Source organism: Gigantopelta aegis, chromosome 1 (assembly GCF_016097555.1).
Source record: "Gigantopelta aegis isolate Gae_Host chromosome 1, Gae_host_genome, whole genome shotgun sequence".
NCBI classification, from domain to species: Eukaryota; Metazoa; Mollusca; class Gastropoda; order Neomphalida; family Peltospiridae; genus Gigantopelta; species Gigantopelta aegis.
The window spans coordinates 28,447,026-28,474,997 of record NC_054699.1 but is presented as its reverse complement, the minus strand read 5'-3'; the positions used below and the strand labels follow the sequence as shown (position 1 = coordinate 28,474,997).

Below are 27,972 nucleotides of genomic sequence, written 5' to 3'. Positions count from 1 at the left end.
TTGGCAATAATGCTTTTAATTAGATCTTTTAACTGTAACAATTCCATACAAGTTTTTTCTCCTGTCTTTTAAGCACTTCATGTTCCCTACTGTTTTCTAGAGATTTTCTGTTCCTTCAAGAATTGATGATGCTATCGCAATTCATAATCAACCAGAACAAATGAGATTGCAATATTTTCTTCCAACACTGTAAACAGATTTTTGTTCCCTCAAAAACGAGAACATTCTCAGTAATTTCATAATCCACCAAACAATTGAGATCATCGTAATATTTTCTGTTCCGTCAAGAACTGATTATTCTCAGCACACCAGAATCCACTGGGCTAATCCTGGAGGTATGGTCTCCCGACATGAACCATACTTCACCTTGTGTCGAAGCATGTAATATTTCGTCCGATGGTTCGAGCAGATTTTCTGTTCCCTCAAGAACTGATAATTTTCATGATGCCAGAACCGACCAGGCAAATTATCAAAGTCTGCTTTCCTTAAAAAACCCAGACATTTCCCTATTTGTCCTGTGAAGAGTCATGTAATATTTCTTCTGAAGTTTTGAGCAGATTTTCTCTTCCTTCAAGAATGACGCCGGAACCGACCAAACAAATCATCAAAGTCCACTTTCCTTCACAACTACAGAAATCACACAATTCATCTTGTGACGAGGCATGTAATATTTCTTTCTGAAGCTTTGAGCAGATTTTGTGTTCCTTCAAGAACTGATGATAATTCTCAAGATGCCAGAACCAACCAGGCAAATCAAGAAAGTTCGCATTTTTTATTCGTCTTGTGACGAGGCATGCAATATTTCTTTCGATGGATGAGCCGATTTTGTATTCCTCCAAGAACTGATAATTCTCATGATGCCAGAACTGAAAGTCCGCTTCCTTCACAACTACAGAAATCACACTATTCATCTTGTGACGAGGCATGTAATATTTCTTCTGATGCCTTGAGCAGATTTTCTGTCCCCTCCAACACAGGGTCACTCTCACTGTTTCCATAATCCACGAGATGAGCAGGACACGTGACAAATGTGTGCTCCCCGTTGCTGTTAGAAGCCACCACCACCTGTGTAGTGACGACCGAATCGGCTCCCGTCATCGACACTATGGGCATTGACGACGACGACGCATCCTGCATGTTGGGGTCGGCCCCGGTGACCGTGATCTGCAGCGGCTGGGCCTCGATGATGGCGATGGGCTGCATTGTCCCATCGGCCGCCCCGGCCAACATCTGTGCTGCCGAGATGTGCATGCTGTTTCCAATGGCGCCGGACATGAGCTGAGCTCCGGACATGGCTGGGATGAAGGTCGTCTGCATGACGGGGCCCGAGCCATCTGCCGGGTCCTGCAGGTGGACGATGTAGTGATCCACAGCCGCCACGGCGTCGGATGGATCGCCCGTCTCTTTCAGGTGGAGCTCGTGCTCCCGGCCCATCGCAACCTTCTGGTGATGATCCGATCCCACGTCTGACACCACGGGGTAGAGTCTCAGGTTCTCTATCTTGGTGCAGCCACCAGACAGATCTACGGTCTGCCGCGGCATGTTGTCCAGTTCTATTACGTCCGAATTGATGACTCCTTCGCCAACGGAATCTTCAGCTGCTGCTTCTTCGAGAGCGGCCTTCTGCTTGACCCGATTACGCAGCCTGGCACTCTGGACGCGGGAGTTCGCTTCTTTGATAATCTCGCGCGTAATCGTGATCAGTTTTTTGCGCGGTCGGCCCAGCTTTCTCCGGCAGCGTGGACGGAACACCTGCGGCTCGCTCCCGTCGTTGGGTCGACACTTGTGTTCGTTGAACAGCTTCGGTCGGAAGAATCCCTTTCCGCACTTGTCACAGCGGAACTTGTAGTCCGCTCGGTGTCCTCGCTCGTGTTCTATCAGGTGCGGTCTCCGACTAAAGCCTTTCCCACAGTCGAGACACTTGAATGGTTTCACACCACTGTGAGTCAGGATGTGCGCCTTCAGCTTGTCAGGCCGGTTGAATGCCTTAGAACAACCTGCAGTAGTAAAAAAAAACATGGGTTTCATTTGTTAACAGATTTAAAGAATTAAGTTTTACTTTGTGTCTGTCACTCCTCCAACACTCTTTCCATCCCTGTCTCTAACCATATGTTTTCTCTTCAGTTCCCTCCTCCTCTCTACCCTCTTTCTCTGACAATTGTATGTCCATATCATTATGTACCTCCCTCCATCCCTCTGCAATTCTCTTCTTTTTTTTCCCTGTCTCTCTCCCTCTCTCTCTGTATGTCCATCTCTGTGTTTGTTTCTCTCTCACACTCTCTGTTACTCTCTCTCTCTCGCTGTCTCTTGTCTGTCTGTCTCTCTCCCTCCCTCTCTCTGTATGTCCATCTCTGTGTTTGTTTCTCTCTCCAATTCTCTGTTACTTTCTCTCTCTCACCTGTCTCTCTCTCTCTCTCCTTCCCTCTCTCTCTCTGTTACTCTCTTTCTCTTGTCTCTCTCTCTCCCTCCCTCTCTCTCTCTCTGTCACTCTCTATATCTGTCTCTCTCCCTCCCTCTCTCTCTCTGTCACTCTCTCTCTCTCTATGTTACTCTCTCTCGGTCTCTTGTATGTCTGTCTCATTCTCTGTCTCTTTCTCTATTCTCTCTATCTCTTGTCTCCCTCCCTCCCTCTCTCCGTATCCCCTCCCTCCCTCCCTTACCTGTGAGTGACTTGAAAGGACACTTGTACTTCTTGGTAGACTCGTGGATGAGCATGTGTCTCTTGAGTTTGTCTTTGCGGTTGAAGCTGGCAGCGCAGAGTTCGCAGGGAAACGGTTTCTCCCCAGTGTGTATCAACATGTGCATCTTGAGGTAGTGCTCTGTCTTGAATTTCTTCAAACATGTGTAGCACTCAAACTGGCCTGACACACGAAGAGAAGAAACACCCACTTGATTATATAGACAATACTACATCAGGGCTACATATGTAGCTCTGGGTGTGCAAACCATTACGCCCAAATTATATAAAAAAATGCAGAACCTACAGTTATTTCCAACAAAAAATACCAATTATTATATGAATTTTTTTCACCAAATGAAAATAAAAATGTATTAATTGTTCCTAAAATTCGCGAATGGCAGAGCGTATACGTTTCTAAACAACAAATTGTAAGATAAATGGTATCTAACGGACACACATGTAGTATTCTATTTCTTACGTATCGCCAGAAAACAGTTTTAAAATAAAAGTTAAACGCCATTTCAAACTAAAACCTATTTATGGCCCTAGTGTTTATAGTTAACTTGTGCATCTTATCAACGCCAGAAGTAACTACTGAACACTCCCTGAAGTGGTCGGACTAAGCCCACAGCTAAAATCTGATGGGGAATGGCAGATATGTGGCACAGATAGCCACAAGAGACAAGTACCTGTCGCAGTTGGAGAAACAAAGACTGGGATCTGGAGGTGGACAGCGAAAGACGTTGAAAGATAGGAGAAGTTGCCAGATCGGGAAGAAATGAGATGGAATTCAAAGGAGAGAAAGAAAAGGGAGAAGTGGGAAAAAAAATACCAATAAAAAAAATAAAAAAAAATTATGCATCACAGACAAGTCAATTTCAGGTTAACTTGTACATCACAAAGTGATCGATTCGACCATGTGTTTTTTTTCATTGGATGGTATGGCATGTATGGTATACCTTCTGTCCCGTGCGTTGGTAGGTGTCGGCGGAGATATCTCTCACACATGAACACTTTGTCACAGTGTGGACACGCGTAGTTGTGGGTCGTAGTCGCCATGTGGTGCTCCAGGGCCTCCGGGCTCGAGTACTTGTTCATGCACTTCGTACACTGGAAGTGTCTGGAAAACATACAATATTAATAGTACTTGTTCATGCACTTCGTACACTGGAAGTGTCTGGAAAACATACAATATTAATAGTACTTGCTCATGCACTCCCTACACTGGAAGTGTCTGGAAAACATACAATATTAATAGTACTTGTTCATGCACTTCGTACACTGGAAGTGTCTGGAAAACATACAATATTAATAGTACTTGCTCATGCACTCCCTACACTGGAAGTGTCTGGAAAACATACAATATTAATAGTACTTGTTCATGCACTCCCTACACTGGAAGTGTCTGGAAAACATACAATATTAATAGTACTTGTTCATGCACTACGTACACTCGAAGTGTCTGGAAATATTAATTATACTTGTTCATGCACTTCGTACACTGGAAGTGTCTGGAAAACATACAATATTAATAATACTTGTTCATGCACTTCGTACACTGGAAGTGTCTGGAAATATTAATTATACTTGTTCATGCACTTCATACACTGGAAGTGTCTGGAAATATTAACTATACTTGTTCATGCACTTCATACACTGGAAGTGTCTGGAAATATTAACTATACTTGTTCATGCACTTCATACACTGGAAGTGTCTGGAAATATTAATTATACTTGTTCATGCACTTCATACACTGGAAGTGTCTGGAAATATTAATTATACTTGTTCATGCACTTCATACACTGGAAGTGTCTGGAAAACACAATATTAATAATACTTGTTTATGCACTTCATACATTGGAAATGTTTGCAAAACGTGTGTCTGATGAATGATTTCACCTTGGTATCCAGGCTTGGGTTCCTGGTTCGGGTACAGACTGTGTGTGTGTGTGTGTACTGGTGAATGGTTTTACCTTGGTCCAGGCTTGGGTCCCTGGTTCGGGTACAGACTGTGTGTGTGTGTGTACTGGTGAATGGTTTCACCTTGGTCCAGGCTTGGGTCCCTGGTTCGGGTACAGACTGTGTGTGTGTGTGTACTGATGAATGATATCACCTTGGTCCAGGCTTGGGTTCCTGGTTCGGGTACAGACTGTGTGTGTGTACTGATGAATGATTTCACCTTGGTCCAGGCTTGGGTTCCTGGTTAGGGTACAGACTGTGTGTGTGTACTGATGAATGATTTCACCTTGGTCCAGGCTTGGGTTCCTGGTTCGGGTACAGACTGTGTGTGTGTACTGATGCAGAGCCCTCAAAAGTACCCGGTCTCCGGCGGCAAATCGCCGCCTGAAACAGCTTTTGCCGCCGCCTACTTTTCGTTGATGGTAAAAAAAAAAAGTGCTTTCTCTTTTTTAATAAAGTCTCCTACAAAAGGGATCCAAACAAGGTGCATCTCAGAGGTTCGATTTTTCAAATGTTACTTGGGGAGGGCCCCCAGACCCCCCGCTTTTCCCCCTGCTATCATCACTGTTGTAGCCTGCTACTTCTTAAACTATTGAGGGCGCTGCTGATGAATGATTTCACCTTGGTCCAGGCTTGGGTTCCTGGTTCGGGTACAGACTGTGTGTGTGTACTGATGAATGATTTCACCTTGGTCCAGGCTTGGGTTCCTGGTTCGGATACAGACTGTGTGTGTGTACTGATGAATGATTTCACCTTGGTCCAGGCTTGGGTTCCTGGTTCGGGTACAGACTGTGTGTGTGTACTGATGAATGATTTCACCTTGGTCCAGGCTTGGGTTCCTGGTTCGGTTACAGACTGTGTGTGTGTACTGATGAATGATTTCATCTTGGTCCAGGCTTGGGTTCCTGGTTCGGGTACAGAATGTGTGTGTGTACTGATGAATGATTTCACCTTGGTCCAGGCTTGGGTTCCTGGTTTGGGTACAGACTGTGTGTGTGTACTGGTGGATGATTTCACCTTGGTCCAGGCTTGGGTTCCTGGTTTGGGTACAGACTGTGTGTGTGTACTGGTGGATGATTTCACCTTGGTCCAGGCTTGGGTTCCTGGTTAGGGTACAGACTGTGTGTGTGTACTGGTGACTGGTTTTACCTTGGTCCAGGCTTGGGTTCCTGGTTAGGGTACAGACTGTGTGTGTGTACTGGTGACTGGTTTTACCTTGGTCCAGGCTTGGGTTCCTGGTTTGGGTACAGAATGTGTGTGTGTACTGGTGGATGGTTTTACCTTGATCAAGGCTTGGGTCCCTGGTTCGGGTACAGATTGTGTGTGTGTACTGGTGAATGGTTTTACCTTGGTCCAGGCTTGGGTCCTTGGTTAGGGTACAGACTGTGTGTGTACTGGTGGACTCCAAGCTCGAACAGCGATGGGAAGTACTTGTTACACATGTGACACCGATAGCTCATGTCCGTCTCGTGCTGCTTGATGTGCTCGAGAAATGAGTCGAGATCCTGGAACGTGGACGAGCAGTTCTTCATCACACACCGGTACACCTGGAAGAAAACAGACAAACAGTCATTAGGAGAGGGCCTCGTAAGTTGAATACCTGGTGCCCAATCCTTTTGTGTATTATATACAATAAAATATGTTTCAAACAAACAAAACAAACATGTTTACAGTGATACAAAAACACTATTTAAAAAATCAGGTTTATATTGATACAATGTACATGTAGGCCTATGAGAACCACACACACACACAAAAAAACCCCAATAACAATAAAAAAAAACCAACAAAACCCCCACCAACGAAAATCCCTGAAGGATCACCATTTGCTATTTTAGGTATCATATAGTGATAACACATGTGTGAGATTGATGTAATGATATCTGATTGGCTAGTCCATGGTAATAACCTGATGTCAGAGCCACACCATTCAATGAAATAAGCATTAATGAAACTGATTAATCTGTGATGGGTAAGCTAAATGTACATTCAAGCAACTTTAAATAGGCTGTAAATATGTTGTAGGTGGAACATTTTTTTTTTTTTTTTTAAACCTAGGTTTTCAAGGATTTTAAAGTCCCATTTTTAGCTTTTTCAAGGACCTCTTTGCAAGAAGACATTAACTAGATAGGAGGATCAAAAGTGAAGTTACTCATTGTGGATAATGTAATTATAACTTCCCTTGAACATGGTTTGATATGTTTTACAGATTACAGTCTGTCTGTGTTAGCTTGTGACCCTGTTGAACTATGTGAGATTTAAGTTGAAAGCATGAGTTAAACTATTACTGTTTGACTAATTTGAAATTATAGTGAATTTTTTTTACTTCCCTGTTAACTTAAATTAAAAGTATGAGCAGACTTAAGTTGAAAGTGTATTGGAATTTCTTACTCCTCTGTTTGACTTGAGTTAAAAGTGTATTGGAATTTCTTACTCCTCTGTTTGACTTGAGTTGAAAGTGTATTGGAATTTCTTACTCCTCTATTTGACTTGAGTTAAAAGTGTATTGGAATTTCTTACTCCTCTGTTTGACTTGAGTTGAAAGTGTATTGGAATTTCTTACTCCTCTGTTTGACTTGAGTTAAAAGTACGAGTGGCATTTGACACTCATTTGTTCACGTTTGTGTTAAACCCCATTCGACTTTAGTCGAAAGTACGAGTGGCATTTGACACTCATTTGTTCACGTTAGTGTTAAACCCCATTTGACTCGAGTTAAAAGTACGAGTGGCATTTGACACTCATTTGTTCACGTTTGTGTTAAACCCCATTCGACTTTAGTCGAAAGTACCAGTTGAAATTGAGTCTTACCTGTTCATGTTTGTGTTAAACCATGTGCAACTTTAGTCGAAAGTACTCAGTTGAAATTCAGTCTAACCTGTTCATGTTTGTGTTAAACCATGTGCAATTTTAGTTGAAAGTACCAGTTGAAATTCAGTCTTACCTGTTCATGTTTGTGTTAGACCATGTGCAACTTTAGTCGAAATTCAGTCTTACCTGTTCATGTTTGTGTTAAACCATGTGCAACTTTAGTCGAAATTCAGTCTTACCAGTTCATGTTTGTGCTAAACCATGTGCAACTTTAGCTGAAAGTACCAGTTGAAATTCAGTCTTACCTGTTCGTGTTTGTGTTAAACCATGTGCAACTTTAGTCGAAAGTACCAGTTGAAATTCAGTTTTACCCGTTCATGTTTGTGTTGAACCATGCGCAACTTTAGTCGAAAGTATGAGTTGAAATTCAATTTTACCTGTTCATGTTTATGTTGAACCATGTGTGACTTGAGTTGAAAGTACGAGTGGAATTTGGAAGGACAATACTGACAGATGTACGAATTGTCGATAAACACTTTAAAGTTCGAGTCCGATGAACCGAGGGACAAGTTCTGAAAACAGTAACAAAACAGTGGTTTTGAAAATATAATAAAAGTATACACAAAAGAAATTTAAGAGCAGTTCCAGAATTAATCTCATGGTAGGGGAGGGGGGTTAAATTTTCTATATGTATGTATCTACAAGTGAAAGATGTGTGACACCCACTAGACATGAATGATAATTATACTCCCTTCTGCTCCCACCACCAAGTACTAGAACTGCCCTAATATACATATATAATAATTCAGTTTGTTGGTATTTATGACTGAGAAAAACACTACATTGTATCTATTTAGTTGTAATGAAGGCAATATCATGAATATAGATACATGTAGTTAACGTTACAATCTATAAATATAACACCTACAAAAACAAATGTGTGTGTTTAACGACCCTGAAATGTTTTTAAGAAAAAATAAAAAATAAAAATAAATAAATAATAATAACAATAATAAACTTTTAATATAATCACAATCCCTGATGTTTTGCAACCAGCAAACTAGATTCGGAACACCTCAGCCAATTACGGGTTTTTCGGTTTGATTAGATTAAAAAAAAACATAATAATAATAATAATAATAAAAAAGTTCCTACCTACCCACCCTATGTTTTTCAAGGTTGATACCTGAAACACACACATTCTTTTTAGGCCTAATTTTTATTTATATACAAGATGTAGAATGATGCATATTGTGCATAAAGGTAATTAACAATGCTATCTATAAAGAATTGTACATGTAGTTTAAGTACAAAATATTACTTTTTAGGGCCTGAAGAGTGTATTAGAAATTGGGGGGGGGGGGGGGGGGGAGACTGTGAATTCAGTACCTAGGGGATGAAAATACATGTACGTATTTAAGGACCCTATTGGGGTGGGATTTTGGGACATACTCATCTGAGAATGTTTTCAGGTGTGAACATACAGCATTTCCAGCCTTCTGAATAGATTAACAGAAATAAGTGGGGAGGGAAGCTATGACCCCTACAGTGTCTGTTATGTGGCTCATGGCTTTGAATGTCTTTTCTCATCAATTTTTATTTTTATTTCCCACTGAATATACAGCATACATAGTAAATACTTAGTAAAATCTCTGGATAAGATACATACATGAATAGTCATCACCCCACACCCACCAACCAGCCCCTACAACCCAGGCACATATGTAACAACAGTGTGCTAGTATTCAGCAGATTATCCAGTTGCAATTTTTGAAATGCATACTTTTCTGCATACCCAGAACAAACACTGATATTGAGTCCATCACACTTCAGTAACAGAATTTTATTCTAAAACTTTCTCCAGCCAGTGTACCACAACTGGTATATCAAAGGCTGTGGTATGTACTACCCTGTGTGTGGGATGGTGCATATAAAAGATCCCTTGCTGCTAATCGAAAAGAGTAGCCCATGACGTGGCGACAGCGGGCTTCCTCCGTCAATATCAGTATGGTCCTTAACCATACATGTATGTCTGACACCATATAACCATAAATAAAATGTGTTGGGTGCGTTGTTAAATAAAACATTTCTTTCTTTCTTTTTGACTAAAACTTTCATTTCATTTCAACTTATTTCTGTGCTTATATCCAATTAAGGTTAAAGCACGCTGTCCTGGACACACACCTCAGCCATCTGGGCTATCCGTCCAGGACAGTGAGTTAGTTGTTAGTGGTTAGTGAGAGAGAAGAGAGTGTAGTGGTCTTACACCTACCCATTGAGTCGTTAAAACTCGCTCTGGGTGGGAGCCGGTACCGGGCTGTGAACCCTGTACCTACCAGCTTCAAGTCCGAAAGACTTAACCATGACACCACCGAGGCCGGTCTATTCTAAAATGTAAAACTAACCCTAGTGTTCAAACTGAACAAAGAGCTGAGATGGCAAAACTACCAAATTTTTGACAAGTAGTCTTTGGAGGCATCTTTTATATGCACTTTCTCACAGACATGACAGCACATACCATGACCTTTGTTATACCAATCATGGGGCACTGGTTGAGATGGTAACAAACACTAATGGAGAATGGATCCACCAAGGAGCTTTGTCCCTCCAAACCTAGCGCCTAAGACTCTACAGGGAATCGATCCCTGTCGGTAGTCCCATTGGGCTATCTCTCATTCCAGCCAGTGCACAACAACTGGTATGTCAAAGGCTGTGGTATGTGCTGTTCTGTCTGTGGGATGACATATATAACACATCCCTTGCTACTAATGAAAAATGTAGCAGGTTTCCCCTCTAAGATTACAGGTCATAATTACCAATGTTTGACATCCAATAGCGGATGATTAATAAATCAATGTACTCTAGTGGCATCGTTAAACAAAACAAACAAACTTTAAGACTCTACAGACTGAGCTAGATCCATTCCTGGAACACATCATTGCTTTTTCATAGCCCAGTGGTAAAGCGCTCGCTTGATGCACGGTCGGTTTGAGATCGATCCCCGTCAGTGGGCCCATTTGGCTATTTCTCGCTCCAGCCAGTGCACCTTGACTGGTACATCAAAGGCTGTGGTATGTGCTATCCTGTCTATGGGATGGAGCATATAAAACATCCCTTGCTGCTAATCAAAAAGAGTAGCCAATGAAGTGGCGACAGCGGGTTTCCTCCCTCAATATCAGTGTGGTCCTTAACCATACATCTGATGCCATATAACTGTAAATAAAATGTGTTGAGTGCGTCGTTAAAATAAACCATTTCCTTCCTTCCTTCACTGCTTACCTTATCCTGTGTTTCTGAATTTATGTCAGCCACATCCTGCTGAATCTGTTGCTGACCGCTACTGTCCATCGACGTCTCATCTTCAGAGATGTATTTCTCCGACAGTGGCTGTTTCGGTAGCGTGCCTCCAGAACCAACTGGCCACACCTAGTATATATAAGCAAAGCAAAGTGGTCAGACTAAGCCCACAGCTAAACACTGATGTGGAATGGCAGGTGTGTGGCACAGATAGCCACAAGAGACGAGCATCTGTAGCGGTTGGAGAGACAAGGACTGGGATGTGGAGGTGGACAGTGACAGAAGTTGACAGACAGGAGGAGTTGCTGAATCGGGAAACAATTAGATGGAATTCATAGGAGTGAAAGGAAAGGGCAGAGGGATAAAAAAAAAAGTGATTCTTCAGGCCCCAATGTCACAAAACATCTTAAGCCTAGTTTTGCATGTAAACGTAAACCTATGACTATTTCAACCACAATTCTTCTTATTATTATAGTACAACAAATATGGTTTGAAGTACACATATTTCATTTTTCTTTTTTGTCCTTAAAATGCTCCATCTTCCGTAATGATGTAATTTGCTCCGTGAAATAATTGCCAAACACATGTATATAAATGATCAGTACAACTGCTAGTTGCAGACGTAAACTTAAGATGTCTTGTGAAATAGGCCCCTGTACTATTATAAGCAATAATGTATGGTTAATTACCTACAGACAAAGAGGAAGGAAACCAGGGAACGCGTTCACACACACGATAATTTTTTCTATTTAAAACAAAATTTCATTGTGTTGCCCTTTTCCTGAGTTAGTTCATGTTCCCTTTTTCACTTAGTACCCTCCTCTAAAAATATTTACTGGATCCACACACACACACACGCACACCCCCCACCCCCGACCTGCGCAATAATCCTGGTGTATCTTTCCTGCTGCTCATGGCCCAGCTGCCCATGCTCAAATACCAGCCCACTTCAGAGTGTTTGTTTAATAACAACTCTGGTCATTTTAAACAATAGCTATATAGTGTCTTATTTCCACGGCCACACACAATACATTGAAATGTTTTTCTTGACGTTAAGATTTTTTAGCAAAGTCGCTGCCACACACAACACACTGAATAGATTCTTCTTACCGTACACATAGACATGTGTTTCTCTCATCCTCAGGTATATGGAACAGAGCTATCCCATCAAAGAAAGCCATGTAAGAAATTTCTATCTTACATGGGATATCATGCGCTTGCGTTTAACATGACGTCGTTGGTAATATATGATGTCATATTAATGTGAGGTGGTGACATGAGGTCATTAGACAGAGATTTAAATTAATAGCTGTTATTAAAACCTTCATTTTAAAAGCTATCTTTTTACACATGACCGCATATGATGGAGTCTTATATTATTGACGTTGGATTTCTGAGTGAAGGCGCGGCCACACACAAATGATTTTTCTTACCTTATGCGTAGACATGTGTTTCTTGACGTTGGATTTCTGAGCGAAGGCGCGGCCACACACGATACACTGAAATGGTTTTTCCCCGGTGTGGGCTCGGATATGCTGCTGGAGGTCGAAGTTTTTCGAGAACGCCTTGTCACAATACTGACAGCGAAGTTTTCTCTTTGATGATGCTTCGTCCTCATTCGTATCCGCACGTTTTCTACACAGGATCTTAGTGACGGACTGGTTCTCGGCAAACACGGCTATCACGTTAGACTGGGCTGATTTCCTACCTGTGGAAGAATTATAGGATATTAAACGAGCTTCCATCTCGCAGCATGCTATGTCCCGAGTGACATACTTTTGCAATTGTCATCTAACAGGAGATGATATATAGTAAAGTTCTTCATGTATCAACTATGATACCATTGTTGCTATGGATACCATCGACACGATTAAGGAAGGAAGGAACGAAGGAAGGAAGGAAATGTCTTATTTAACAATGCACTCAACACATTTTATTTATGGTATATGGCGTCAGATATATGGTTAAGGACCTCACAGATATAGAGAGGAAACCCGCTTTTGCCACTTCATGGGCTACTCTTTACGATTAGCAGCAAGGGGTCTTTTATATGTACCATCACACAGACAGGACAGTACATACCACGGCCTTTGTTACACCAGTTGTGGAGCACTGGCTGGAACGAGAAATAGCCCAATGGGGCCACCGACGGGGATCGATCAAAACGCGACAGCGCATTAAGCGAGCACTTTACTACTGGGCGACATACTGCCCTGGATGTTAAGGAAGTATTACCCGTCCTTTTACAAAAATATATCTGCCATATTTTTATTATTACTAGGAAAATCAGGCATTGAAATTTTGGGAAAAATTTTTTAGGATACTGTTGTAAAATAATTTAACTTCTATACCAACCTGCTTTTGTTGGACTAGGTTTCACAATGCTCTGGGTTTTGCAGTCGGGAATGGTTGTTATGGTAACTTGTGGTGTCATAGTTATCGGTATCGTCGTGGAAACCACGGTATTGGTAAGTGTTGAGCCGTTTGTTGAGAAACTTGGCGTTGAGTTTACTGGGCTCAAAATCGTAACATTACTGCCTCGACTAACATTGGTAAATGGTGCAGTCACCTGGGAAAAAAAGGAAAGGAAATGTTTTATTTAACGACGCACTCAACACATTTTATTTACGGTTATATGGCGTCGGACATATAGTTACGGTCCACACAGATATTGAGAGAGGAAGCCCGCTGTCACCACTTTATGGGCTAATCTTTTCGATTAGCAGCAAGGGATCTTTTATATGCATCATCCCACAGACAGGATAACACATACCACGGCCTTTGATATACCAGTCGTGGTGCACTGGTTGGAACGACAAAAAACCAATCAGCTGAATGGATCCACTGAGGTGGTTTGAGCACTCAACCGACTGAGCTAAATCCTGTCCTATATTACAAAGGATTTTAATATATACATAAATAAATTCTGAGAGATATTTGCTGCCTGCTGACCATCAATTTCGAGCATTGTTTAATTTTTCCTTAAACTCTAAAAAGGACTATCCTGAGTTTTCTACAATCATGTAACAATGGGTAATTCCATGCCAGAAATCTTCCCGGGTGACCATCTTCAATTTTGAAATAATTTCACTTATTTGTGCATCGATATAAATGATGGATACATACATAATTTTGGGACCAAATTCTTGTTAGTTTTGAAATTATGGTTAATCAAATGCTGGGCCCGTCATCCCATGTTTGGCACTCGCAACTTTGTCAAGTTGACGTAAGATGTTTTTGATTAATAAAATTTTGTAACAAATAGTGTTACATATTAAATATATTATCTTTTTTGAAATATCAGTGTCTGTATATTCAATGTGTTTTTGATCATCCTAATATTTGTAAGTAGCCCAAACTGGATTTGGTATCCCAATTTCGTACATAAGAAAAAATATTTATTAGAACACTAGGATGATCACAAAAACGTTTACTATACAATCGTTAATAATTTATTTTTAAAAATATATTTAATATATAATTACTCGTTAAAAACTTTGTTGGTCAACATAATTTAAACAAAAACAAAAATTCTGAGATATATTTATTAAAATAGTCCTTCCATTACACAGACACACACACACACACACACAGACACACACACACACAGACACACACACAGACACACACCAGAGCCCTCAAAAGTACCCGGTCTCTGGCGGCAAATCGCCGCCTGAAACAGCTTTTGCCGCTGCCTACTTTTTGTTGATGGTAAAAAAGAGGCCATGAGAATGCATCTCAGAGGTTCGATTTTTCAAATGTTTCTAGGGGAGGGCCCCCAGACCCCCCGCTTTGCCCCCTGCTATCATCACTGTTGTAGCCTGCTACTTCTTAAACTATTGAGGGCGCTGACACACACTAAGATGAAACAAAATATACCTGTAGTTACATATCGATGTACAAAAAATATACACATACATGTTCAGACTCATACATACATGTTCAGACTCATACATCCATACACACATACATATATGTACATTCATATACACACATACAACATTTCATTATATAAAACATACACAATTATAATTGGGTTGTATATCTAGCATCTACATGTATATGACAACCGAAATACAAACACACAAAAACTAAATATTACTATAAAATTCTGTCCAAATATGACCTGGCTACATATTACATAAATTATGATATATAGCCCACTTTGTTTGAAATGTATTGTGTGCACTTTTACTATAATGATGGATGCTTCGTTCAATTATATATCTTGATTTTAAAATATATTTGGTCAACATCATAATAATGATCCTGAAAACCCAGGATATTCCCTTTAAAGGGACATTCCTGAGTTTGCTGCATTGTAAGAATGTTTCCGACTAATAAAATATTTCTACAACTAAACTTACATATTAAATATATCTTGTGTTTCCATGAGTTTGTGGTCGTCTTAATATTTGTAAGAAGCCCAAACTGGATTTTGTCTTCAAATAATTTCGTACATACAAAAAGAACCACATTTTAGGAAATAAAATTAAATTTAACCTAGTACATATATTAGAACGATCAGAAACATGTTTAATATACAGCCACTAGTATTTTATGTAGGAAAATATATTTGATACATAATTACAGTCGTTAAAAAGTCGATAACATCTTAAAAACTGCAGCAAACTCAGGACTGTTCCTTTAAAGCTGAACCTGTCAAATAGTTCTGTGATCAATCTGATCCAGCTGATGAAGTGATGTCATGTCGAGCATCATCAAACATGCATCTTGTAGCCCATCCAAGTGGTTTTAATGGAGCTGCCAGTTAAAACACATTTGATTTTAACTTATTTCCGTGCTTATATCCAATTAAGGTTCAAGCACGCTGTCCTGGGTACACACCTCAGCTATCTGGGCTGTCTGTCCAGGACAGTGGGTTAGATGTTAGTTATTAGTGGTTAGTGAGAGAGAAGAGGGTGTAGCGGTCTTACACCTACCCACTGAGTCGTTAAAACTCGCTCTGGGTGGGAGCTGGCACCGGGCTGCGAAACCCGGTACCTACCAGTCTTATGTCTGATGGCTTAACCACGACACCACCAAGGACGATACAAGTGATTGCTTGGTCTCTCTACGGGCTCAGTGCATCTGCTTACCATCTGGATTGTGGGGGCCTGCAGCCCCGGGTCAATGTTGAAGGTCATGAGGTCATCTGTGAGGACCATGTTCTGTGGAAGTTGAGATAAAGGTGAGGTAGGTAATGTCCCGTAGGTAGGAGCTGCCAATGATGCTTGAGACTGCTAGCAGAAAGAACAAGAAATTTTATTATTAAACAGTCTTTTAATATATATATATATATACATGTATATAAGAAGAAATAAATAAAGAGGAAATAAGCACAATGTTATGCTGGTTCTGCCATTAAATTAATGCAGTTTAATTTGATTTTCAGGTTCTATTCAGTTCAAGGTTTCTGCTGTTCTGGGCACAGACATGAAGCTATCTCTGTGAATGTCGAGGACAGTGGCTTAGTCATTACCGATCAGTGAGAAAACCAGAAGGTTTTTTTTTTTGTTTAACGACACCACTATAGCACATTGATTAATTAATCGTCGGCAACTGGATGTCAAACATTTGGTAATTTTGACACGTATTCATCAGAGAAAACCCGCTACATTTTTACTTATGCAGCGAAGCATCTTTTATATGCACTTTCCCATAGACAGGAAAGCACATACTACAGCCTTTGACCAGTTGTTGTGCACTGGTTGGAACAAAAAAAAAACTCAAGCGAGCACTCAACCAACTGAGCTAAATCCTAGACTGGTCAGTGAGAAAGAATTTGGAACAATCAAGGACTGTTCCAGACTGCATCACATGGTTGTTGGTGCGGGCGGGGGGGGGGGAACAACTATTTTTGCATACCAACCACCGACAAAATTAAATTGAGGTTAAACTATGTACTAGGTATATAGGAAATAACATGTTAATGACATAAGATATCAGCTTTTGTTCTGTGACAGCAAAAATAGGAAATTTCCAATTTGGACGATATCCTAAATCATTAATTATAGTCAAGTACTCTTATAATAAACTAGAAGGGACCATAATAACTATTTCATTATAGTAGTTTGTTATACACATTTGAAGAATATATAGCGGGGAAACACAGCTCTCTTACGCTCTGCTAGACAACAAAGCATCCTCTTTACAAGTCTTTAGCACTGCACTGCGAGATCGCAAAGTTGCGAGAGTTTAATGAATTAGGCCCCAGGTCGTTCTATGCAGTAATTTGTTCTAAGCGTGTATGGTCTAAGACTGTGTACATTACTGTAGTTATTATTTGTATCCTGTAATACATAATATATAAAGGGAAAAAACTATTATTTCTGTTCATTTCAGCTACAATGTATGATGACCTATGTCAAATTTTGTAATCTATGCATGTAACATAACATGACGTCAAGTCATAATCTGCTAGTATATACCAGGGCTCGAACTTAAGAATTTGTCTCCCAGAGCAATTTTTTTAACGAAATGCCATGGGTGAACCAGCCCACAAATGGCAATTTTGAGCAATTATTTTTTTAAAGTGACATTTGCAGAAAATACTGTCGGTGCCATCGCTAAGTTCGAGCCCTGTATACGTTTATGATGTTGCTTTAATCGGTCACAATAATAGGCCAATATTACACTGGCTGAAAGATAAATAACGGTGACCCAGCACACTCGAAATAATAACTCTGGTGCCTCCTGCCCCCCCCCCCCACCATGTTACCAATTATGGAACAGCACGTACCTGCGCAAGAGGTCTTTGAACCGGGACAGTGCTGGTGAATGTTCCACTCGCGTTTGAGATGTTGCCGGGGGCAACGGAGCGCAGGACGACGGGTATCGTAGGCGTACAGCGAGTCTGTTTGTGACTGACGAACGCCGACAGGTACGTGAACTGCTTCTTACACTTCCCACACTGGAACAAGTCATCTTCTTCTGCGACTGTTTTACAACAAACAAATTATAATAATATTAATATTTAAAGGGACAGACCCTAGTTTCAGCCCAATGAAAATGCACACTATGTTTAGTTAATCTACAAACCTGTAACACATTTGGATAAAGTTACAATTGAGTGAATCATGAGTCTGTGACTTTGAAATGGTGAAATACCCTCTAAAAATAGACTAAAACTTCACTTCATAACTGTTACTTCTCAGACGCATGTGCGTTTTTAAAACTATGAGAAATGCATTTTGTGATATTAAAAACACCAGGATGACCAAAAACACTTCGAATGTATGGAAATGGATAATCTAAACAATAAAATCTAAGTAAAGTATGATTACAGTTATTAAAAAAGGCTCTAATAGTAAAAAATATGCCTTAGAGTTAACTAGGGTATGTCCCTTTAATATATACAAAAATAAATAATATATGAATATTAATAATATATTTAAAATTCACTTTCTCATTTTAATATTCATGTTGGACAAACATTTCTCTACACTTTATACATATTATTTCTATACAAAGGCGGACCCTTTATAGTTTGTTTTGTTTAACAACACCACTAGAGCACATTGATGAATTAATCAGCAGCTGTTGGATGTCAAATATTTGGTAATTTGACATATAGTCTTATAGAGGAAACCTGACATATTTTTCCATTAGCTACAAGGGGTCTTTTATATGTATCACCCCACATAAAGGATAGCACATACCACGACCTTTGCTATACCAGTCACTGTGCACTGGCTGGAACGAAAAATAGCCCAATAGGCCCATCGATGAGGATCGATCCCAAACCAACCACGCATGAAGCGAGCGCTTCACCACTGGGCTACATCCCACCCAACAAAACCAATATATATATATGAATATTAAATATTATATATGAATATTAATAGTTGAAATAAAAAAAATTCATTTCAATATTCATGTTCATATTCACATTTCTCTACACTTTATACATATTATTTCTACACAAGGGCGGACCCATGAAATATTTTAGAGTGGGGAACAAGGTCAAGGATCAATTCCTGAAAAAGGCACTTCAGTAAGGTTGACATTTGTGACATGTAAATTATAAACAAATTGGTCAAAAAGTGGCACTAGAATTTTTGTGAGGGCAGATTTCCCTGATATCCACTCTTGTCTTTTAAATAATTTTATAATTTGCATACGTGTACATGTATACTCTTAATAGCAACCCCATCGGTGGGCCCATTGGGCTATTTCTCATTGCAGCCAGTGCACCACGCCTGGTATACTGTATCAAAAGCCGTGATATATGCTATCCTGTCTGTGGGATATGGTGCATATAAAAGATCCCTTGCTACTAATGGACAACTGTAGCGGGTTTCTTTTCTATGACTCTGTCAAAATTACTATATGTTTGACATCCAATAGCCGATGATTACTAAATCAATATGCTCTAGTAGTGTCATTAAACAAAACAAACTTCTTCTTCTTAATCTAGCAAACACAGTCCATCTTCTCTTGATCTTTTTTTAAATGACGCACATCCCACATTTGAGTTTCTCTTGGATGGTTCAGCTTTATTAAAAAAGTTGTCTCCCATTTTATACATTGGTGGAAAGAAATAAGGGAACACATCGAATTGTAGACCAAATTTAATTTATAACTAGCGTAGTAATGTCTGTATTTCATACCAAGTTGTAATGTGGGATTGAATGTCTGTAGTGTTGAATGAGCTGCCTATATGTTCCCAGTCAACTTCTGACAATATGAATAGATTTTTGATGCAGTCATTATTTTTTATTGCTATCTGTGTGATCCTTTATTTCTTTCCATCACTATATATGCTGCCCCAAGGAGAGTATTCATAGGAATTTAAGTGAACAAAAATAGGTTTGTTTTGTAGTTGTTTTAATTTGTGATTGATATAATAAATTACCTTGACTTTCTCCAACAGTCTGTGAATCGAGAAGTGATTGTACTGCAACAGCTGTCTGGTTGTCAACGGTAACACTGCTACCTGAAAAAGCCCAAAACATAAACACATGCAGTTCTCAGACATGTAGGCTAACTATTATTTAAAATAAAATAATAGTAATAAATTGTCTGTAACTTAAATGATTAATAAAATCCAGGGCCCAATTTAACAAAACATCGTTACGAGGTGATCGTAAGCCTAGTTTTGCACGTAAACGTAAATCTATGACTAAACCACAATTCTCATTATTATTATAGTACAAGAAATATAGTTTGAAGAACACATATTTAATTTCTTTTGTCCTTAAAATGCTCCATCTTCCATAATGATGTAATTTGCTGCATGAAATTGATGTCAAACATGTGTATATGAATGACAGTTTACTAACTGCTTGCTGCAGACATAAACATACAATGTTTTGTGAAATAGACCCCTGGTGGGATCAACTTTATTATACATCTGTTAGTTTTACTACATCCCACCTCACCATCGCACCAATGTATCTATAGGGCAGACAGCAGGGCATTGTAGGCAAATTTGTAAACTAATGTTTTATAATTCATGAAAAATATGGACAGATCTGTACAAAATCAGTATTTATGTCTGATGGTAAATTTGTTTTGTACTAGCCATGGAAAATATCACCACTGTGTTGATGTTGGGCCAACAGAAGGCCACTATATATACAGTAGGCAAACACATTTTATGAGCTTTCTTCTCTTTTTTTTTTTAATTCAAACAAAATGAAAACAAATATATATTGGTCTACATTATTATTTATATACGATAGTAAATTAGTGTTGATCTAGCCACAGAAAATATTGTTACTGATCCAACGTCGGGCCGATGTAGGCAAAAAATTTGTGCATGGGGCACATTAAGTCAATACTAATCCTAACATGCATGGCGTGAGTTGCTTCCCTCTACTTAGCAAATTTAACATAGCGAGGTTATTTTAAAAGCTTTTCGTTGAAGATTTATTTTATTAATAATTATTCAATCAGGATTTTGTGAGTATGGTAGGTTATACATTTAACTGGTTTGTGCATCCATTTGTTGCACTATTTCGGTTGAGAACGGTTGAAATAATGGCACCACAAGTTTTGAATACAGGCCATATATAGGGCATTTAACAAGATCCAGATGTAGAAAGAATTACACTTACATTTTCTACATCCCTCAGGACTAGCAAAAAAAAAAAAATTATCTTCTTTTTTCTTAATTAAAACAAACTATGGATTTATTTATATAATTATTATTAACAGCCCATGGTAAATTAGTGTTGATGTAGTCACAGAAAATATCGTCATCGCGCTGACGTCGTGTCAACACGGCAACAGCGGGCCGCTGCAGGAAAAAAGTGCTGATTAGTAGCCACTCATTAAAATGTCATTTCCGACCATTCGCCAACATTATGAACGTGTTACATCGGGTTGACAATGCATGATTGCTGGAGGTCACGAATGACGTTTGTACCTCAACTGCCCTGAACGAATACGCCAAGTGATTTTTTTATAAAACTTTTTTACGTATTTTCATACTTTAGTGCGATTTGAAAGTACCAGTTACACATAAACTGGATTCACGTGGGGTTCAAGCCGGTTACGTGTACTTTCACTTTGTTGTTTATCGCCATTCCATGAATGTTGACAACACCCAGCGTTAAATCAACACCCGTAACGAACGTTTACTTAATTTTCCAGTAAAACACAACAATAACCACATTATTTTTGAGCTTCATGGTCAAATACATTTATTACTAGTTTGTGGATAACATCTTAGGCAATCAAATACCTCATTTTACTACTTATTTAATTTAACACGATTCATTTATCGACAAGGCGTCCAAAATGGCGGAACACCACCAACAACACCGACTACCGCCGCGTCACGTCTCGAATGGCCTCGGATTTTGTGTACAAAAACATAGATGCAGTCTTTTTTATTTGTTAGGTTAGTTCTCTAAAAAAATGACATTTTATCACATTTAATAAAACAATGCATATTTACCAGTAAGCGCGTCAAAAAAGGATTGAGCCATCAGCAATATTTTACGATACTAGCGACCCCTACACTACAGTAAAAGGTCCTTGATGACGTATTATCTCCCTTTTCTATATGTACGTTTAAAAGGATTAACATTTTACCTACTGTACAGACGCGTGTGCTGGAATAATAACTGGGGTGGGGGTGGGTGGTATAGACTGTGGCGAGCGAAGTTTATAGTGGGGGTCGACTCAAGCTGCCCTCCCCCAAATATATTGAAACAAAAATAATATTTGCCTGAGCGGGGAGTCGATCCACACCTCCGCTTACCTAAGCTTAGGTAACCGATTATTCGATTACGTGACATACCAGTATAACGCACACTTTTATAGTGTCGACATGAACGTACAGCATTTCTTATATTTGTTTAAAACGTAAAGTAACATTTTAAAAGTAGCCTACGGGACATAGTTCTCCCCTAGTTACGGTATTGTAACGGAAACTTTCGCCTTCGTCTCAGAATAGAATACTTGACCGTGTCGATGTCTGCGCTACGTTATCGTATAATATAATCTAAGCTCTCCCCCAGCTCCGATAGGCCTAAAGGTGGTGGTTTTTTTTTTTTTTTTTTTTTTTTTTTTTTTTTTTTTTTGTTTTTTTTTTTTTTGGGGGGGAAGGGGATGACCATATGCTTCCCCTCCAACGGCTACTGCAGTTGAACTAAGTATCAGTTCTTGTTTTAAAATAGTAGGCTATAATAATTTTGGCAACAGATATTTTTAAATTTCATATTGTAATGGTTTACAGCATAGGCCTATAGCCTGAACATTGCATTTAGCGTAAATTTAAAGTCGCGTGACCTGCACTCGAACAAAGCAATTCACCTGAAATAAGTGTCCCAATTTTATTTACAATCTAATTAAAATTAGCTCCACTATTACATGTGGATCTAACACCAGCCAGTTGGAGCTCATGTCCACCAATCAAAACCTTACTTGCAGAATCCTGCCAGTGATTTAAAACTAACAACACTGCGTAGTCCCCAATGTCCACGTAACATTTCGTCTGTAAATAATAATTTAAATATTGACCAATCACACTTCGCCTTTTATAACGTTATTTGGGAGCATACAAATTCTAAAAATATCGGGTGAATCTATTTTAGTGGCCGCAGTACAGCGAACCATACCAATACGTACGGGGTGGGTTATCAGTCTTCAATTTTACATTAAAAATTATTTATTTAATTATTTATATAAAAAAAACCCTAACTAAATCAGCCTTCAGTTTTACATTACAAATTATTTATTTTATAAAATAAAACATGTTTTAAGGCATTCGTAATTCACACGAAACATGTCGTATACCCTCAGGATAATTCGGAATGTTTTCAAATTATTTTTAAATCACTGGCAGGATTCAGCAAGTAAGGTTTTGATTGGTGGACATGAGCTCCAACTGGCTGGTGTTAGATCCACATGTAATAGTGGAGCTAATTTTAATTTGATTGTTTTATTTATTGTATAACTGAGGTGCGGGTCATGTAAATCTGTAGGCCTAAACCCGCTCCTTCATTCGAGGCGGGATGCGTAGCCCAATGATAAAGTGCACGCTTGATGCGCGGTCGGTGTGGAATTGATCACTGTCCATTGAACTATTTCTCGTTCCAGCCGTGTGTGCTGCCCTGTCTATGGGACGGTGCATATAAAAGATCCCTTACTACGAATGGGAAAATGTAGTGAGTTCCCTCTCTATGACTGCGTCGAATGACCAAATGTTTGACATCCAATAGTCGATGATTAATAAATAAATATGCTCTAGTGGTGTTGTTAAATGAAATAAACTTTTTTATCACAAGTCTATGGGTCCTTGTTCTGTATTATTACAAAGCATTTACATTTTTACTTATTTTGAAAGCGACTTTTGAAAAATACAATAAATAAGTATGGAGGAAAATATAAAAACGTAGCACCAGGCGGAGCTCATTAGAATACGTACAGCTGTTATGCCAAGCATAGGGTAGTTGTTAAGCGACGTTATTAAACCAAAGTATGCACTTTCGGTTCAAAACGATTCCTTTTGTCCACATATAGGGGAAAACATGTAGATTACATTTTTTAAAGGATGCAAGATTTTCCAGTGATATTAATCGGATTCTAATCTGTCAAAGTTATGTCACGTGACATGAATCTGGTTTTTTTGGAATACCTGTTTAATTGACATTGATCTCACGATTTCTTCACATATATCCATTTAATACCATTGATCACACCCAAACCATCAAACCAAGTAAGATTTAAGCCATTTAGTTCAATTTGACCTACTTATACCAAAAGTAAGTCACCATCTTGACCTACTTATAATACTAAAACTAGGTCATCAACCTTGTTAAAGGTTTATTCCAACACATTTTAAAGGGACATTCCTGAGTTTGCTGCATTGTAAGATGTTTCCCAATCTAATTAAAATTAGCTCCACTATTACATGTGGATCTAAAGACAGCCAGTTGGAGCTCATGTCCACCAATCAAAACCTTACTTGCAGAATCCTGCCAGTGATTTAAAACTAACAACACTGCGTAGTCCCCAATGTCCAGGTAACATTTCGTCTGTAAATAATAATTTAAATATTGACCAATCACACTTCGCCTTTATAACGTTATTTGGGAGCATACAAATTCTAAAAATATCGGGCGAGTCTATTTTAGTGGCCGCAGTACAGCGAACCATACCAATACGTACGGGGTGGGTTAATATCAGTCTTCAATTTTACATTAAAAATTATTTATTTATTTATAAAATTTAAAAAAACCTAAATCAGTCTTCAGTTTTACATTACAAATTATTTATTTTATAAAATAAAACATGTTTTAAGGCATTCGTAATTCACACGAAACATGTCGTATACCCTCAGGATAATTCGGAATGTTTTCAAATTATTTTTAAATCACTGGCAGGATTCTGCAAGTAAGGTTTTGATTGGTGGACATGAGCTCCAACTGGCTGTCTTTAGATCCACATGTAATAGTGGAGCTAATTTTAATTAGATTGGATGTTTCCGACAAATAAAATATTTCTACGATTAAACTTTCATATTAAATATATTTGCTTGTTTAGAATATCAGTGTCTGTATATTCAATGTGTTTCTGGTCGTCTTAATATTTGTAAGAAGCCGAAACTGGATTTTGTCTTCAAATAATTTCAAACGTACGAAAAAACTATATTTTAGGAAATAAGATGAAATTTAACCTAGTACAAATATTAGAACGATCAGAAACACGTTTAATATATACAGCCACTAATATTTTATGCAGAAAAATATATTTGATATGTAGCCTAATTACAATCGTTAAAACGTCTCTGTTAATCAATAACATCTTAAAAGGTGCAGCAAACTCAGGAATATCTCTTTAAAACATATGAAATGTTTTCATAATAATATGTAAGTGGTATGTTAATACAAAAAAATACAAATGCAAAAATGGACTAACCTTGGACTTTTCTGAATGGTTTCTTACTCTTGACCACACTCCCCCCTAGTGACAAAAGGCAGTACACTGAAGACTGGCTGTGACGCACTTGCACCTTGCCGTACAGCCTTTCTTACATCCACAGAGGATCAACTCGTAACATGAGTCCTCTGCCTGATGCAAGGTTGTCCACAAAGGTTTCTATTCATCACGATTATTCAATGTCCAACCCCAATTTTGGGGGATGGAAGAGAAGGAACGTTTTGCAGACACTGTCCCCATAGCAGTCATGAATCACTGTCATAACAGATATCAGGTGTGCGTGAAGGGTGAGTATATCCTGCCCCACCAATGGTACTCATCACAGTTAACAGTTAGTGTACTGATACCATACACCAGGGGGCGAGATGTAGCCCAGTGGTAAAGCTCTCGCTTGATGTGCGGTCGGTTTGGGATCAGTAACTGTCAGTGGGCCCATTGGGCTATATCTCGCTCCAGCCAGTGCACCACGACTGGTATATCAAAGGCCGTGGTATGTGCTATCCTGTTTTGTTTTTTAAAATTTATTTCACCTGATTTGCCTCTGCCACTTCTAAGAAAACTTTAAAATACATTCCAACAATGAATGTAAATATAAAAATATTTATCCATTGGTACTTTTCCGTGGTATGTGCTATTCTGTCTGTGGGATGGTGCATATAAAAGATCCCTTGCTACTAATGGAAAAAATAAAGTGGGTTTCCTCTCTAAGATAATCTGTCAGAATAACCAAATGGGATCGATCCCTGTCACAGTGGGTTCATTTTGGCTATTTCTCGCTCTGAACCGGCCTCGGTGGCGTCGTGGTAGGCCATCGGTCTACTGGCTGGTAGGTACTGGGTTCGGATCCCAGTCGAGGCATGGGATTTTTAATCCAGATACCGACTCCAAACCCTGAGTGAGTGCTCTGCAAGGCTCAATGGGTAGGTGTAAACCACTTGCACCAACCAGTGATCCATAACTGGTTCAACAAAGGCCATGGTTTGTGCTATCCTGCCTGTGGGAAGCGCAAATAAAAGATCCCTTGCTGCTTATCGGAAGAGTAGCCCATGTAGTGGCGACAGCGGGTTTCCTTTCAAAATCTGTGGTCCTTAACCATGTCTGATGCCATATAACTGTAAATAAAATGTGTTGAGTGTGTCTTTAAATAAAACATTTCTTTCTTTATTTCTCACTCCAGCCAGTGCACTACGACTGGTATATCAAAGGTTGTGGTATGTGCTATCCTGTCTATGGGATGGTGCATATAAAAGATCCCTTGCTGCTAATCGAAAAGAGTAGCCCATTAAGTGACGACAGCAGGTTTCTTCCTCAATATCTGTATGTTCCTTAGCCATGTCTGAACACCATATAACCTTACATAAAATGTGTCGAGTGCGTCGTTAAATAAAAATTCCCTTCCTTCCTTCCCTCTTGCACTGCCACTCCACCTAGTTTACTAAATCAAAACTTAGCACCAGACAGAGCTCATTAAAGTACAGCTGCGATGTCAAGCAGTGGTGAATCAGTCATAATAGTGATGATATCAGGTGTTCATGAAAGGTGAGTATATCCTGCCCCACCGGTGGCACCCATCACAGTTAACAGTAAATGTATCGATACCATACATAAAGGGACGAGACTTAGCCCAGTGGTAAAGTACTTGTTTGATGCATGGTCGGTTCAGGACTGATCACTGTCAGTGGTCTCATTGGGCTATTTCTCGCTCCAGCCAGTGCACCACGACTGGTATACCACCGACATGTGCTATCCTGTCTGTTTTTTAAATTTTATTTCACTTGATCTGCCTCTGCCACTTCTAAGAAACTTTAAAATACATTCCAACAATGACTGTAAATATAATATTTACCCATTGGTACTTTACTGTGGTATGTGCTTATCCTGTCTGTGTGATGGTGCATATAAAAGATCCCTTGCTACTAATGGCAAAAATTTAGTGGGTTTCCTCTCCAAGACAATCTGTCAGAATAACCAAATATTTGACACCCAATAGCCGATGATTAGTAACATCAATGTGCTCTAGTGGTGTCATTAAACAAAACAAACTTTCCATTGGTACTTTTATTATGTATATTTCATAAACCAAAGTCAACACTAAATGCATTGGCTCATAAATCCATCTTTATTATATCATCAAAGATTATTAGGAATGTAAAAATCACAATTTACGATGATCAAAGAAGGATGAACAAAATAACTTTGGACGCGATATAATATTATATTTATCTTACTAGTCACACATATATAATATATATATATACACATGCAAACAATCAAAAGTGTCTTAAGTGAACTCCCAAAGAAGTCTGATGTTCAGGAGAGAGTAACATGGCATTTTTAAAATACAGTACAGAAAGATGTTGATTAAAGTTCAATTTGTACTATGTTAAACCTAATGAGAGAACAGTAAGGTGGCATCTTAAGTTAGGTGACTGATGAATCAGTTCCATTCATACATTATACGATTCAGAAATACCATACAGTATGTAGCCTCTTACGACAATTGTTTTCATAGTACAAGTCCGTTTCTGTTTACACTAAAACATATCATGTGGAATAATAGTTGGCCTCTTACAGACAGGTGGCTGATTAACACGGTCCGACTGTATTACTAATAACAACAAATTTAAAACATCATTAGCAATGTAGTCTGATTTTTTATTTTTTTTACTCAATAAAACCCCCCAGCAAAACAATTACAAGGTACATTGTAATTCAGTATTGCCATTAACATGAACTTTAAAGGCACATTTAAGCTAATTTTGGCAAATCATACACACCATAAAATTATGTACCTACGTGTATACCCTGTTACCAGCTTTCACTAAAAATGTT

At 39.0% G+C, this 27,972-nt stretch overlaps 1 protein-coding gene across 2 annotated transcripts; it reads right to left on the bottom strand.

Moving 5' to 3' along the window:
• Positions 1-21,712, bottom strand: LOC121373361 (zinc finger protein 341-like). 2 transcript variants are annotated; one of them, XM_041499962.1, is made up of 12 exons: positions 21,653-21,712; positions 19,604-19,684; positions 17,489-17,685; positions 15,846-15,989; positions 13,102-13,315; positions 12,180-12,454; positions 10,729-10,875; positions 7,887-8,021; positions 5,988-6,187; positions 3,640-3,800; positions 2,661-2,861; positions 1-1,997 (listed from the first exon to the last, which is right to left on the bottom strand). In XM_041499962.1, the coding sequence occupies exons 1-12, from the start codon at positions 21,681-21,683 to the stop codon at positions 904-906; spliced, it is 2,880 nt and encodes a 959-aa protein (XP_041355896.1). In that variant the 5' UTR covers positions 21,684-21,712; the 3' UTR covers positions 1-903. The 2 variants fall into 2 exon arrangements, with proteins under 2 accessions (XP_041355896.1, XP_041355906.1); XM_041499972.1 differs by having other exon boundaries at positions 15,846-15,986.
• Between the last annotated feature and the right edge of the window lie 6,260 nt (positions 21,713-27,972).

What these genes read in the sequence shown, in the direction of transcription:
- LOC121373361 (XM_041499962.1), bottom strand. Translation starts at nt 21,683, where the DNA reads ATGGCTCAATCCTTTTTTGACGCGCTTACTG. An exon ending in TTCAACATAAACATGAACAG is followed by an intron (nt 6,188 to 7,886) that starts GTAAAATTGAAT and finishes GTTTTCTTCCAG; the next exon opens with GTGTACCGGTGTGTGATGAA. An exon ending in GGACCCAAGCCTGGACCAAG is followed by an intron (nt 3,801 to 5,987) that starts GTAAAACCATTC and finishes TATGTTTTCCAG; the next exon opens with ACACTTCCAGTGTACGAAGT.